Raw genomic sequence first — 17,065 nt, forward strand, 5'->3', positions numbered from 1 at the left:
CTCAGACATACACAGGTACATCCATCCAAATACACAGGTGTATACACAGATACACACATACAGATACACTCACTGACAAACATGCAGACACACCCTGACATATGCAGATACACACACGGACATACATGCAGTTATGCAGTTACACAGACACACACTAACACATACAGATGCACAGCCACACATACAGACACAGTGATACACATGCAGGTACACAGACACACTTAATGACAAACATTCAGATACACAGGATGACACTCATCGTTGCAAACATTGACACACATAGATACAGAGGGGAACACACAGATGCATATACACATACAGACACACACAAACAGACATACATGCTCTCCTTCTCTCTTCCACATTATAGTGCAGCCCTCTCTGTGGTAGCTAGGAGGAAGTGACTGTTCTTCCTCCTAGCGCTTACCTCATCACAGGGGACCCGGTTGCGCTGTTAAAGCATTGCAGTGCTGACCGGGCCCCTGCAGACTCATTGTTATCCTTCTTCATGTGGCCCACGGTGGTAGTATTACGCGGGCCACACGCACCACGGCGGCCAGCGGGATCAAGTTGCAGCTGCTTTGGGCCCCCTAGGAATGACTGGGCCTGGGGCGGATGCCCCTTTTGCCCCGCATTAAAGACGGCCCTGATCCAAGGGATAACAACAGTGGCGTACATACCAGGGTCGCAGGGGTCGCGGCTGCGACCGGGCCCGGCCCACCAGGGGGCCCGGCCGCCCCTGCGACCCGGTATGTAGCCACTGGGCCAGCCTCTTCTCCTGGGGGGCCCTAGAGCCGGCCACCTCCGGGCCCCCCCCGAGGCTGGCCCTGCTGCCACCCGGCTGGCCGGTCCTGCGGGCGCGCGAGGGAGCACTCTCCCCTGAGTGCTTCCTCTTCAGCTCCCTCGCGCACCGCGTAGGGATGCCGGCGCCGGAAGATGACGTCATCTTCCGGCGCCGGTATCAGTACGCGGTGCGCGAGGGAGCTGAAGAGGAAGCACTCAGGGGAGAGTGCTCCCTCGCGCGCCCGCCAGCCTGACTGCCCGCCGGGTGACCGGACCCCCAGGAGCCCAGCAGCACCACTGGACCCCAGGGAATCCCCTCAGCACTCCAAAAGGTAAGGAGGCTGGGGGGATTAAATACAAAAAAACTAGTGTGTGTGTGAGTGTGTGTTAGTGTGAGTGTTAGTGTGTGAGTGTTGGTGTGTGTTAGTGTTAGTGTGTGTGTGTGTAAGTGTTAGTGTGTTAGTGTGTGTTAGTGTGTGTTAGTGTGTGTTAGTGTGTGTTAGTGTGTGTTAGTGTGTGTGAGTGTTAGTGTGTGAGTGTGAGTGTTAGTGTGTGTGTGTGTGTGTGTGTGAGTGTTAGTGTGTGTTAGTGTGAGTGTGTGTGTTAGTGTGAGTGTGTGTGTTAGTGTGAGTGTGTGTGTTAGTGTTTGTGTCAGTGAGTGTGTGTGTTTGTGTGTGTGTCTGCTAGTGTCAGTGAGTGAGTGTGTGTCTGCTAGTGAGTGTCAGTGATTGTGTTACTGTGTGTGTCTGTTACTGAGTGTGTTTGTGTGTGTGTTAGTGAGTCTGTTTGATGTCTGTTAGTGAGTGTGTGTTTGTCAGTGAGAGTGTATGTTTTGTAAGTGAGTGTGTATGTATGTCTGTCGCTGAGTGTGTCTCTGTCAGTAAATGTGTGTGTCTGTTAGCTAGTGTGTATGCGTCTGTTCGTGAGAGTGTGTGTGTGTGTCTTCAGCACTTACCTTTCTCCAGCGCCGGACTCCCTTGGCGCAGGGGAACCCTCCGCCTCTCAGCTCCGAATGCGCATGCGCGGCAAGAGCCGCGCACGCATTCAAACCGTCCATAGGAAAGCATTACTCAATGCTTTTCTATGGACGTTCAGTGTCTTAGAATCGCGGAAGCGCCTCTAGCGGCTGTCAGTGAGACAGCCACTAGAGGCTGGATTAACCCTCAGTGAAACATAGCAGTTTCTCTGAAACTGCTATGTTTTCAGCTGCAGGGTTAAAACCAGAGGGACCTGACACCCAGACCACTTCATTGAGCTGATGTGATCTGGGTGTCTGTAGTGGTCCTTTAAGTGTGTGCATCTGTATGCACTGGCGTACATACCGCGGTCGCAGGGTTCGCAGCCCTGCAACCCCTGCGACCAGGTGCCCGCCGCAATGTGTTGCGGCCCCGGTCCGCCAGAGTAAGCGCGGGGGGTTGGGGGGGGCCCACGGATCAATTTTCGCACCGGGGCCCCATGGGTCATGTGTACGCCACTGGATAACAATATGGCCAGCGGGAAACTTATTGAGTATACCAGTTGTTATCAAATAAGCAAAAAAAAATAAAGTTTTATTAGACATTACTAAATAATAAAGGAAAAAATCGATCAGTGCTATACAATAAACCTCAAAAGATCAGTGCCAGTGTAATTAATGAATGCAAACCAATGTAGCCAACAAGTAACTATCAGTAGTGGCAAGTGGGTAATGCTGTCGGACTGAAAAGAAACAGACACCAATCAAATAGCTTGGTGATTGATTAGGCAGTCTGTCTCATCAGATTTCAGTTGTTCACTGACGAGCTAGGAGTAGCGAAACGCGCGCGTCGCACTGCACTTTTGGATCCATGGTGTAGTGCGCAGATCGGCGACCGCGCTCTTTGATTCAACCTAATTATTTGCAACCAATGATCTTTATTTTATTTTCATCTACGATACTTACTGTTTTTAGCGATAGATATTCTGGTGGTTGGGGTTAGGTGCCCTTGAAGGCACGGGACACATTACTAAAGAGGGTTGTTAGATTTTTCAACAGCCTTCAGAACACAGTGCGTTATTTCTTATGGACACTTTGTAACTTTGTCCACTGAGACTTTGTCCCCCTCCCCTTCCCTTGTATTGTCTAGCTGTACACCATTTATATAACTATCAGTTCTTACTTCTGGCAGATGTTTGGTATACTCACTTAACGCTCTGTATGTCAGTTCAAACGTCAGTCCAATCACTTATCTATCTAAGGCACGTTATAAGTGCTGAAAACAGGCACTCCCTAGAGGACAGGACAGAAAACTGTTGACATCACACAGCATCTGCTAAATAAATTCACCAAGAATGCCTGTTGCTGCATAGTTTTTGGAGATAACTGGATTAGAATTAGTACAGTTACTAAACAGAGGGGAAGGGATTGCGTGTCATGTGTGGGAGTGCCTTACATTGTAAATGTGTTGTTATTGGTTTGTAGGTTTGTGTACCTGTCCCCAACAAGGTCCATGTGGGTGTACCCCTTGCATGGGGATTGTCATAGAAGCCCACAACTGTGTTTGGTCCTGTTATTGGAGGGATAGAAGAGTTACTCCTGTGTCTGCTGTCCCCAGCTTGCAGGGGATTCAACTGAGAAAGTCCTTGTAAGGACTAGAGCTAATACCCCATTTGGCTCCAGGAAGGAGGTACCCAGTCGGGGTACAGGGAGCTCCGCTACCTTGATGTTTTGTGAAAATGGATACGTCACTTTAGACATCACCAAGTCTCGTTTTCACCTCTCTCACCCTCCAATGAACACTTGAGCACTCAATATTTAAATGGTTTATGCATCACTGTTTATTTGTCTTGAGAAAAGTCCAGTTGGACTGAAATGTCGACATCGACATCACTGATGTAATCGTATGTTGCTGAAATAAAATCACTTTTTTGATAAGCATTGAGTCCTGCGAGTGCTCTCCATCACGGTATTATACACGAAGGCCGGAGATTGCATATATATATATATATATTTGATAAGAGGCTGAATGGACTACAGAGATATATTGCCAAGGCTCCTGGTACTTATCTATCTAAGGCACGTTATAAGTGCTGAAAACAGGCACTCCCTAGAGGACAGGACAGAAAACTGTTGGCATCACACAGCATCTGCTAAATAAATTCACCAAGAATGCCTGTTGCTGCATAGTGGCAAAAATAAAGCATTTCTGCCACGGGCAAATGAGATAAAGATCTCTGGATAAAGTACAAAAATGCTCTGCTCTTAATGCCTTTTCACTCTGGTGTAATTCTATAGAAAACAAATATCACGAAGTATCTTCCAACAAGAAATGTAACAAAACAATAGGAAGCAATATGGTTTCCTGGCTCTTGGTATTTTTATAGATACTTTAGCTTACTGCTGGGAAAGTTGATGGATGATACTCCGAATGATCAGAAATGATTGCTCAAAGAAAAACTCTTTCTCATAGTTCCTATTTAATGTCTGTAACTGTGGAAATACTGAAAGCATTTTGGTTCTTTATTTCAAGTCACACTATCAGAAAAGAGAACTTGTTATTGTGTGAATATGATTTACATTAAACGTTCTGAATGTATGACTATTTTATTTCTAGCGAATAGCACCAATAAAACATTTTAAAGGGAAGCTGTAACTTTTTAGGATTTTTTATTCTTTTTATTTACGTATAACTATGTTTATCACATGGAAGTAAAAGGTGTGAAAAATAGAAGTAAATGCAAAAATTCACATCTCTTTATCCTGCACCTTGGTACCTCCATCTTTGCTCCCTGTCAATCATCATAACATGCTCTATCCTTTGCACCTGGAATTCAGTACAGAGAAGTAAAGAAATAAAACAATGTTTCGATTTCTCCTTCTTTGTGATGTTTTCCCTGACTTTGCCTTGTCTGAAATAGATTATAATGTAATATGTTACGTCTTTAATATAAATTAGAAAGGAAGCTAAAATGGACACTCTACACACTATAACCATTTCATCTCATTAAAGTAGTTATAGTCCCCTGGCACAATCCCTGCATTCAGCGTTAAACCATTTTTCAAATGGTTCAGAACTGAATGATGGTCCCTGGTTGTCCATAGTCTTTCTCCCAGTAGAGGTAGCCCTTAAACAGAAACTACAAACTGCCTTAAGCCATACCAATTCATATCAGCATTGGGTGGCTGTGATGGTCTGAGAGTGTTCAACTGACATTCTCAACCAATCACTGCCACCCATTGCTGCTTGAGCTACAGCTTCTTCACTAGCCTGAGCAAAGAAAAGAATTGGCTGCTGTAGACCAGAAAAAAAAGGTCACTTGGGCAAGGAGATTCCACCAAGTTACTGTAGTGCAAAAGTATGGATCACATTAAAGGATCATTATAGCGTCAGGAACACAAACATATATTTCTGACCCTATAGTGTTAACACCACCATCTGGGCCCCTCATGCTTCCATAAATATAGCAAAATCTTAATGTATTCAAGTCTGAAGCTGTAACTCTGCATGCTGTTTGCCTCAGAAAAACAAGCAGTCTGCTGACCTCATCAGAAGTGGTAGCCTGATCCAATCACAATGCTTCCCCATAGGATTGGCTGAGACTGACAAGAAGGCAGATCAGGGGCAGAGCCAGCATGATTCAAACACAGCCCTGGCCAATCAGCATCTCCTCACAGAGATTAATTGAATCAATGAATCTCTATGAGGAAAGTTCAGTGTCTGCATGCAGAGGGAGGAGACATTGAATGTTTGGATGCATTTTAGGCAGCAATGACCCAGGAAGGATCTCTGACAGCCATCTGAGGAGTGGCCAGTGAAGTTATCACTAGGCTGTAATGTAAACACTACATTTTCTCTGAAAAGACAGTGTTTACAGCAAAAAGCCTGAAGGTAATGATTCTACTCACCAGAACAAATTCATTAAGCTGTAGTTGTTCTGGTTACTAAAGTGTCCCTTTAAGAGAACCACTACTCAGAGAGTCTGAATCTAGTTAACTTTGCCAAGACTCTTTTTTTTTTTTTTTTTTTTTCCTTTTCTATTGCGACTGCGTATTAATCTGACTTTCTCAGTCAGTGTGTTGACAGTCATGGAATCAACAGTTAAAATACATCCACTAGCTTATACCTGAGTTTTTTTTTTACTCCTACCTATAGTGGTTGAATGGACATGCAAACATGTATTCTAATAGTCTTGCCTTGGCATTCCCCATATGAATCTTTGCTTATAGCATAGTGGATAATTGCTTTAGGGATTATGTAAGGAAAAGAATACATGTGAAGTCATATTTTACAAGCAGTAAAAGAGACCATTATGATTTTAACATTTAAAACCTTTATATGCGTTTTAAAGTTCTATCTGACTTTTTTTACTTTTCTGTTTACACACATTTGCTTATAATTGTATATACATTTTGTATGTTTGGTTTAAACTCCTTCACTGTTTATTGTATGTTTCACTGAAAAGATGTAATATGTGATTAGATATCCTTTCCATTTATCCTAACATTATGCCAATTTTTATTTATTTATTTAAATTTTAGGATGGTAGTGCTCCATACAGCTCAAGGTATGTGGGCTCCATGGTTGCTGATGTTCATCGAACGTTAATCTATGGTGGGATTTTCATGTATCCAGCCAATGAGAAGAGTCCTAAGGGAAAGGTAACATTCGAAGCAAATACATTTTTATGAAACCCTTACCTAAAACTCGCAAAACTTAGTAGCTATACAGAAATCAAACTACGCTAAACTCAACAGGTACAAATATTGTTTTTATTCAGGATTTTATTTTTAAGCTTTATTTGGATAGATTTGTGTAGTAAAAATATCCATAAAAGAAAAATCTGGATTTAAACTAGGTGAAAAATGAATCAGAATTCACATAAAGAACAAAATATGAACATAATCTAATGTTAATGACATTTAAAGAGATACTCCACTGCCTAAATGGAAAAGAAATCCCTGTTTAGTATATATACCCCAAATGAAAACATACATGGATATATATATAAAAACACATTGCAAAAGCTGCAGAACTCTTGTCTGCAACCTTTGCAAGCCCTCCCCTTCTCCCCCATCCCAGTCTCCCCGACCACAAACTTCACAATGCAGCCCGACCACAAACTTCACAATGCAGCTCAATGAGATGTCTTTGCAAGGCAGGTGCTCTAAGTAATCACCTGCAAGAGGCTTTTACAAGGTTGATTTCTAATTTATAAAAGTGCACCGTTTGGGAAATAAAAATAAAGAACTTCAGCAAGCTACAGTCTTTTAAAGGGACACTATAGGCACCCTTCAGGTCATTGAAGTGGTCTGGGTGCACTGTCCAAGGTCCCTTAACCCTGCAAAGGTAATTATTATAGTTTTTAAGAAACATAATTGATGCCTGTGTGTTGATGGGCTTGGAGCAGTTATTAATTTGGTTAATTAGATTGGTTAATCAACAAAAGTGGCTAAAGTTTTTAACTGCTTGAAGGGATAAAAAATGCATTTTGTTTTCTTTGATGTCTCTATTAATATGTACACCTGAATTAAATTAAAGGAACACTCTCTATAAAATGCATTTTTAGTATTGTTTGCTCATCAACAGCAAATGCTGATCAACAATTTTTTATTTTGTTTATTTTATTTTTTTTCTCTACTCCATGCTACACAATGAAGATATGGGAGGTAGGGGTAATTTACTAAACAGTGACAGAATCTTTTGCTGTAGTAAAGAGATGCTCTACATGGGTTTAGGGCTGAAACTCGCCCATATACAGACTGCATTGGGAACACCTTCTCATGCACACAGATACAGTCACATTTACCCCTCCCTACAGACTGATGTGGTTCATTTTCAGTAGCTGTAATGCATCGTGTCACTCCCGTGTCGACATACGGCCTCACTCACACATCCATGGTGATGCAGAACGCTTCCTCTATTCTGTTATTTGACCCTGGCTTGTCTAACTAACCTTGTTCTCTCTAATCCTGACATTGGCTTTTCTCTTTTGCTCCTCTGTTGTCCTTGACCTTGGCCTGTTTACGTTACCTGTTTATTTGTCTCTCTGACAGCACAAAACTATATGGACCGGTACACACTTCTGTTCTGTCAGTCTCCCCTTCGTTTTGCATATTGGGGTTAGGCTAGTTCTGACAAGGGTCAGCTTGATATCATTTGTCTCATTCATGTTCTTCATAGAAGGTAATAAGACTGAACACTTGAAAACATGCTGCTCCTTTCATGTTAAAACCTGTTTATGTTGCAAGCAACAGCAGACCTAACAATAACGTTCTGATATATTTAAAGTGATACTGTCATGACCGGGTTGCTTTAACAGATAACAACTCCTAAAGCAATAAAATATATACATATTTTATTGTAAAGATAACTTAACCCCTTAAGGACACATGACGAAAATATTCGGTCATGATTCCCTTTTATTTCAGAAGTTGTGTCCTGCACTACTGATGCTGCTAAAGCAGAGGGATCATTACCTACCCCCCACCCCCTTACTAAGCTCTTGCTAGAGGAACATCACCGCAACTACAGTACATGATGCTGTGATTAAGGAGTTTATATTTCTTCCCATAAGCCGGTTTGACAGATGAGAGGAGGGACTATATTTCTATGTAGACGTATTTAAAAATCAACACATTTGTTAGAAATTCTGAAATGCAATGTGTAGAGTAATTGTTGTGGTGGAACATGATAGTGACTCATCCATGCTGTGTTTGTTTTTATCTGCTTGTGAATGCAGCTCTTAGAAAACAGCTGACTATATGATAAGGATATATACCAGTGATGGCGAACCTATGGCACGCGTGCCACAGGTGGCACGCCGGGCCCTCTCTGTGGGCACGCGGCCATAGGTTTGCCATCACTGCAGAGTAGGCGCCTGCCTGCCCGAAACGGCAGGCGCCTACTCTGCTTCCGTGTCGGCAGGACCGGAAGCAGGGGGGAGGGATCGAGGAAGCAGCTCTCCTGTCCTCCCTCGAGCTGTGTGGAGCGTTGCCGCGCGTTACCATGGCAACGCTCCACACAGCATCGCGCGGGAGGACAGGAGAGCTGCAGGACCTGTCCTGTCCTGTCCTGCATAACACCACCGGACCACCAGGGATGGCTGTGTTCCTCCCCTTCACCAAAGGTAACAAGAAGGGAAGGGGGGGATACTGATTTAATTACCTACCCCCCTTACCTACAGCACCCCCTACTCCCCTTACCAACAGCCCCTACCCCCAGCACCCCTACTCCCACTACCCCAGCACCCCTACTCCCACTACCCACAGCACCCATACCCCCCTTACCCACAGCATCCCTACCCCCAGCACCCCTACTCCCACTACCCACAGCACCCCTACCTCTCTTACCCCCAGCACCCCTACTTCCACTACCCCCAGCACCCCTACTTCCACTACCCACAGCACCCATACCCCCCTTACCCACAGCATCCCTACCCCCAGCACCCCTACTCCCACTACCCCAGCACCCATACCCCCCTTACCCACAGCATCCCTACCCCCAGCACCCCTACTCCCACTACCCCAGCACCCTTATCCCCAGCACCCCTACTCCCACTACCCACAGCATCCCTACCCCCAGCACCCCTACTCCCACTACCCACAGCACCCCTACCCCTACCCCTAGCACCCCTACCCCCCTTACACACAGCACCCCTACCCCCAGCACCCCTACTCCCACTACCCACAGCACCCCTACCCCACTTACCCCCAGCACCCCTACCCCCAGCACCCCTACTCCCACTACCCACCGCACCCCTACTCCCACTACCCACAGCACCCCTACCTCCCTTACCCCCAGCACCCCTACCCCCAGCACCCCTACTTCCACTACCCACAGCACCCATACCCCCCTTACCCACAGCATCCCTACCCCAGCACCCCTACTCCCACTACCCACAGCACCCCTACCTCCCCTACCCCCCTTACACACAGCACCCTTACCCCCAGCACCCCTACTCCCACTACCCACAGCATCCCTACCCCCCCTACCCCCTTACACACAGCACCCCCTTACCCACAGCACCCCTACCCCCTTACCCACAGCACCACTACCCCCAGCACCCCTACTCCCACTACTCCCACTACCCCCAGCACCCCTACTCCCACTACCCACAGCACCCCTACCCCTAGCACCCCTACCCACAGCACCCCTACCCCAGCACCCCTACACACAGCACCCCCACCCCCCCACACACAGCACCCTTCCCCCCCACACACAGCACCCTTCCCCCCCCCACACAGCACCCTTTCCCCCCCACACACAGCACCCTTTCCCCCCCCACACAGCACCCTTTCCCCCCCACACAGCACCCTTTCCCCCCCCCACACAGCACCCTCCCCCCCCAACACACAGCACCCTTTCCCCCAAACACACACACACAGCACCCCACCCCCCCACACACAACAATACACACAGACACATACACTGCACCCCTCAATGCAGTATATGTGTGTGTTCAGCAGTCTTTATGTATTCAGCAGTGTGTGTGTGTGTATTCAGCAGACTGCGTGCGTGTATTCAGCAGACTGCGTACTCAGCAGACTGCAGTATTTAGCAGTCTGTCTATGTCTCGGTGTGTGAATGTGTTCAGCAGTCTGTGTGTATGTATTGCATTTGTTGGAGATACTAATATAAGCTTAATTTATATCATTATTTAAAATTTGTATAATTTAACTCCATGTTGTGTTCTTCTTTTAAAACAAAAGTTGTTAACTGTACGAGTAATTTTTTTCTAAACGTAAACCTCAGTATTCAGGTTTAATTGTCGTGTTGGCACTTTGAGGGAAAAAAAGTTGGCATGTATTGCAGTTTGGGCACTCAGGCTCAAAAAGGTTCGCCATCACTGATATATACCCTTTAACCCCTTAAGGACCAAACTTCTGGAATAAAATGGAATCATGACATGTCACACATGTCATGTGTCCTTAAGGGGTTAAGGACACTGATATGTCTATAGTCTGATATGCTTATGTGGTAAGTCAAAGATGACTTTGCCAATTCAGATGGATTGTCAATTCAGCAAAGGCGGCTCTCTAATTAGGCGGTTTAGGCGGCCGTCTAAGGCCTCGTGCTGGCTGGGGCCTCGCGGCTGCCTAAACCACCTGTGGGCCAGTGACTGAGGACCCAACACCAGGAGGGGGCCCAGCGGCTTGCCCGGTATGCCGCCAGGTGCGAGGACCCTCCTGGCTGCCCGGCCACCTTCACAGACACCGGTCAGCTCCGAAGTGAGCAGAGCTGCAGACCATGTGTCTCGAGAAAACTGGCCAATCAGAGCGTTGCCGCGGGTTACCACGGCAACGCTCTGATGATTGGATCTCGCGAGATTCATGGTCTGCAGCTCTGCGGAGCTGCAGACCAGAAGCAATGGCCACCGGACCACCAGGGAAATTAAGGTAGGTTCTCTCTCACCCCCAAAAAAAACCCAAAAATAAAGTGCGCTGTGCCTTTAAGACCAATATTAGTGAATAATTCACACAAATATTAATTAACAATAATAATAATAATAATAACTCTACAAATGTATTATAATGTGCACTGTGCTTAAATACTATAGATCAATTCAAGTGATATAAATATCACATACATATGTGATATCTTAAAAGTGCATTAGTGTCAGACCACATAAGTGCTAATTGAAAAATAAACTCACTTTTAAAAGTTGCTTCTGTTGACAATTCAGTGATATACTCAAAGAAAACAGAAAAAAAACTCATAGGGCAATATGCATAAGATTTAAAATATTGAAATTATAAATCAAAACACTCACAAGAGTAGAGCAATTTAGTCTGCTCTGACCTGTATGGGCATCTCGGTATATAGAGGCTTGAGGCTGTGATGGCAGTAAAATCCTTTATTTAGACACTTCAATCATTTAAAAGCAGTTGTCTGGCTGTATGTCCTTCTCCTCACCGGTGTGATATAGTCCAAAACAATTTCGTGGGTCCTTTCCAGGCTCTCAGGGCTACTGTCTCTCACACTTGTTCCGGGAGGCGGGGCTTACGGCCGTTGGACGTCTCTCTCACCCCCCCCCCACCACCCTCAGCCTCACCCCCCCACCACCCTCAGCCTCACCCCCCCACCACCCTCAGCCTCACCCCCCCCACACCACCCTCAGCCTCTCCTCCCCACACCACCCTCAGCCTCTCCTCCCCACACCACCCTCAGCCTCTCCTCCCCACACCACCCTCAGCCTCTCCTCCCCACACCACCCTCAGCCTCTCCTCCCCACACCACCCTCAGCCTCTCCTCCCCACACCACCCTCAGCCTCTCCTCCCCACACCACCCTCAGCCTCTCCTCCCCACACCACCCTCAGCCTCTCCTCCCCACACCACCCTCAGCCTCTCCTCCCCACACCACCCTCAGCCTCTCCTCCCCACACCACCCTCAGCCTCTCCGCATCACCCCCTCACCACCCTCAGCATCACCCTCCCTCACCACCCTTACCATCAACCCCCCCTCCCTCACCATCAACCCCCCCTCCCTCACCATCAACCCCCTCCCTCACCATCAACCCCCTCCCTCACCATCAACCCCCTCCCTCACCATCAACCCCCCTCCTTCTCACCATCAACCCCCCTCCTTCTCACCATCAACCCCCCTCCTTCTCACCATCAACCCCCCTCCTTCTCACCATCAACCCCCCTCCTTCTCACCATCAACCCCCCTCCTTCTCACCATCAACCCCCCTCCTTCTCACCATCAACCCCCCTCCTTCTCACCATCAACCCCCCTCCTTCTCACCATCAACCCCCCTCCTTCTCACCATCAACCCCCCTCCTTCTCACCATCAACCCCCCTCCTTCTCACCATCAACCCCCCTCCTTCTCACCATCAACCCCCCTCCTTCTCACCATCAACCCCCCTCCTTCTCACATCACCCCCCTCCTTCTCACATCACCCCCCTCCTTCTCACATCACCCCCCTCCTTCTCACATCACCCCCCTCCTTCTCACATCACCCCCCTCCTTCTCACATTACCCCCCTCTCACTCTCATATTACCATCACCCCTCTCTCCCTGTCACCATCAACCGCCTCTCCCTCTCACCATCACCCTCCCATACACACAACACACTTCAAGCAACTACCCCATACACATAGGGTCTCAGACAAAAATGCAAACATGCTCACAGAGACATACATTCTCTCACACACACACACACACACAAGGATACTCTCTGTCAGACACACTCTCAGGCACATACACAGGTAAACTGTGCATCAATGTGTATATGTGACACTTTTTTGTTAGTGAGGCCTCCTGTTTGAGTTTCGCCTAAGGCCTCATAAAGTCTAGAGCCGCCTCTGCAATTCAATAATCTAATGGCAACGATTTTGCCATTTTTGTGTCCTCTAATTCAGTAGGGGCATTTACACTTAGCAGGCCATCAGTAAGTTGCAGAGAATGGATAGATGATAGATTTAGCTCGATGAAGTGATCAACTCAGCCAGGATGGACATTTTGTTTCACACTCTGTTGTTGTGACCTTATAAACCGTCCTAGATAGTGGCCCTGGGTTAAGATGAGTAGTTCTGAAAATTATTTTCCCAGTCAAACTTTGATGGAAAGATGACTGAGAAATTATTTTTATTACAAGTTAGTTCAAAATTACAGCTTCAATTCTGCCCATGCATGCACTACCCACCAGTAACAGACCTTAGTCTGGTAAAAGTTACCGTATGTCCGATGTGATCACCTCCTTCTCTGTTTGTCCTTGCATAATGACGTGTCTTCTCAGACGGACAGACACAGCTCAATAAATAGTAGGAGGTTTACTTATTTATTAATACATTCTTTAAATGCGGGTTACTTGCTTCCTAATATATACATATTTTTTAAATGGAGTATTTTGACTCATTTAGTAATCATTTTATCTCATTCTCCTAGGAAACGTAAGTCTTTTGCTCTGCATCATGTTTAACACGCTCTATATGTAACTACTCCCAGCAGCCTCGCGTTAGGTCAGGAGTGATGTGGTAACCCACAGTTCCCATTTTAATATTCATAAGTTCACCATGTTTCACTCTCCAGTTCTGCATCTCAAAAACGAGAAATACTATAGTAGATTATGTATGTAGTGGTCTACCACAGCATCAGGACAATGGGTGCATAAAAGGAAGCGTAGCATGTGAGGGAGGGTGACACACTCTCCAAAATCCTTTCTTGCAGCCTAGCGTGGAAAGATATGGCCCTGCTGCTGGAAGTCCTGGAAAGTATATCATTCAGAGCATTTTATTATTTTTACTTTGACAAGCATGCTGTGATATGCAGTTGTTAACATGTCACATTATTATTATTATTATTGCCATTTATATAGCGCCAACATATTCTGTAGCACTTTATAATATTATAAGAGGGAGGGTGGGAGAGAATGAATTAAATATAAATAGGACAATTACAAAAAAACTTCTAGGAATGGTAGGTTGAAGAGGACCCTGCTCAAACGAGCTTACAGTCTATAGGAGGTGGGGTATAAAAACATTAGTACAGGAAAAAGCAATCAAATAAGGTGGGAGTGAAGCAGAGCTGGAGTAGAGGATAACATTCTGCTCTTAAGGAGAGAGCAAGAGACAGGTATGTGAGGTAGAGGCTACTCTGGGAGGCCATAAGCTTTCCTAAAGAGATGGGTTTTAAAGCACTTCTTAAATGATTGACTAGGGGAGAGTCTGATAGCTGTAGGCAGGCTATATCATAGGAAGGGAGCCGCCCGCAAGAAGTTCTGCAAGCGTGAGTTGGCCGTACGGGTGTGAGCAGCGGACAGGACAAGGCCATGGGCAAAGCGGAGAGACCGAGAAGGGGCATACCTATGGATCTGTGAAGAGATATTGGAGGGATTAGAATTGTTCAATGCTTTATAGGTATCAGCTAGTACTTTGAATTGACTCCTATGTAAGGACTGACAGAGGGGTGAGGTGTGAGAGGACCAACTGGAGAGGAAAATCAGTCTGGTGGCAGCATTCATTACTGACTGTAGAGGTGCAGTACGGCTTTTGGGAAGACCAATCAGGAGAGGGTTACAATAATCCATGCAAGAGATTACTAGAGCATGGACAAGCTCCTTAGTAGCATCTTGCGTGAGAAAGGAGCGGATGTGGGCTATGTTTAAGATGGAATCTACAGGATTTGGCAACATACTGGTGAGGCCATAATGAAGTATGACGCCAAGACAGCGCGCTTGCAAGGACGGACTGATGTGGATAGCACTAACTTAAAGGGAGAATGAAATAGGAGGGTCAGTATTAGAAGGAGGAAAGACTGGTTTTAGAGAGATTGAGTTTCAGAAAGCATGAGGACATCCGGTCAGAGATGGAAGAAAGGCAAGCAGTGACGCCTTGCAGAAAGGCAGGGGAGAGGTCCAGGGAGGAGAGACCTCTCCCCTGCCTTTCATCAGCGTACAGGTTGTAGTGAAATGCAAATTAGGTAATAAGTTTGCCAAGAAAGGCAGTATAAAGAGAAAATATAAGGGGACCAAGCAGTGGTGTACACATGACCTATGGGGCCCCGGTGCGAAAATTGATCCGTGGGCCCAGGAGAAGAGGCTGGCCCAGAGCGTACATACCGGGTCACAGGGGCGGCCGGGCCCCCTGGTGGGCTGGGCCCGGTCGCAGCCGCGACCCTGGTATGTACGCCAGTGGGACCAAGGACAGAGCCTTGGGGGACTCCAACCGAGACAGGACGAACACATGTATATGGGTTGGCTCTATAAAGGCTCTTTTTTAAAAAACATTTTTCAACATTTCAATAAATCTGCCGTCTCAAAGAAAAGTTACTTGCGCACTATCCCAAATCCCTGTGCACATTTAAATAACTAGAGGTATTTATGTATCACTCCAATGGTCATTCCCGTGTAAGCTCACCTGTCATGTCAAGGCGAGTCCTACAAGGTGAAATGTTAGTGTAGGACTCATATAAGAGGTTTTGCCTTAAGCTTACACTTGAATGGCCATTGGAGTGGAACTAAAAAATTTTTTTTATTTATTTGTGCATAGGGATAATGTGCAAGTAACTTTTTGCTTTCATTTTTAATAAATGATTATCAGCCTGTAAAAGAACAGATTTCTCTTCTAGATGCCACTGGCCACTGAGATAATGCAGTTGAAAACAGTAAAGGAAATATTACTGGATAACTTAATTCCTACTGTCACTGAGGAGGTAGGAGTGAGTTTACCCTACTTGTTCGCTATTAGCATTACATAAGCATTCCAGAAAAAGATAAAAAATGCTATAGCAGGTTTTTTTTTTTGTTTTTTTTTTTTGTTTTTTTTTTTATATTCTTGATTTTCCAAAGTGCAGCGACATATCACAAGAGTCAAAATAACTAGATGTATGCATGAAAGCTAAGGTAAAGCTACACTTATTTTATATTTGTTATGAAAAGAAAAAACAAGATGTCAGTAAAAGAGTAACTTAGAATAATAGTAATAGAAAGGTATGCAAACTGACAGCGTGATTAAACAGGATACGTAGGTGCACCATCATGTGGGGTCCATATACAAATGAACAAGCTAGTAATAGGCCACCAGGTAGAGCTTGGTTGTAAGCTAATAAGTATAAGCCAGAGTAGTGGTATTCAAGATATACAAGACATTAGTAGATGATGAGTAAGTAATATGCCTAGAGACAAAACAGTGAGTTAGCAAATAGAATAGTAAAAATCACCACATAAAGTTTGACTGTGAAGGTAGACTTTTAACAAGTCAAAGTCCATGCTTCAGCAAATACCTCAGTTAAATCATAGGTGTGAACCCATTCCACTGTCATGAATTGACAGTCAATTTAATCCAGCACTGTGTTTTAGCCACGTGTAGTGGTCCCCCAGTTCACAAGGATTAGTGTGGTGAGACAGGTACTTTGTCGCTCCCCATGCCCAGGCCGGCTTACAAGGTGGTGCCGATTCTCCACTAAGCACTCTACATCAAGCGATAGGGCTGAGGTCCTGCAGGACTCTTGGTGTGACAGTCCCACAAGGTTGTGGACGGCCGACTGGATTGCCCACCATCTTGGTTTTCTGCCCAGAGGAGGAACAGGCTGACGGAGCGTTGCTTTAGGCCTCCATTGTCACAGCTGAGGTGGGTATGTGCTTCTGCTGGCGGGATTCGATCCGGTCCAAAGGGCTGCCCACCAGGCCTCAAATGCGGCGTGGAACTTGGATTCGAAGCTGAGCAGATGCTCTGTCGAAGTGGCAGCCATCTTGCATAAACCACAAGGGGTTTCATAGTGGGGTGAGTACAAGCTTTCTTGGCTCCAAAGTATTATAGCGTTCCCTGATGAGGACCGGCATATCCCCCACCATTCCAGAAGGCGTTAATAGGGCTAGCGG

General features: G+C 45.9%; 1 protein-coding gene across 2 annotated transcripts in view; it reads left to right on the plus strand.

The window, feature by feature from the left end:
• Positions 1-17,065, plus strand: part of LOC134611280 (fructose-1,6-bisphosphatase isozyme 2) — a 59,001-nt gene that overhangs the window by 27,400 nt on the left and 14,536 nt on the right. For both annotated transcript variants that reach the window (XM_063454975.1, XM_063454976.1), the window contains exon 6: positions 6,281-6,400. In XM_063454975.1, the coding sequence (XP_063311045.1) occupies positions 6,281-6,400 (120 nt within the window). The remainder of the gene's footprint in view (positions 1-6,280; positions 6,401-17,065) is intronic.

This window comes from Pelobates fuscus, chromosome 5 (genome assembly GCF_036172605.1).
Source record: "Pelobates fuscus isolate aPelFus1 chromosome 5, aPelFus1.pri, whole genome shotgun sequence".
NCBI classification, from domain to species: domain Eukaryota; kingdom Metazoa; phylum Chordata; class Amphibia; order Anura; family Pelobatidae; genus Pelobates; species Pelobates fuscus.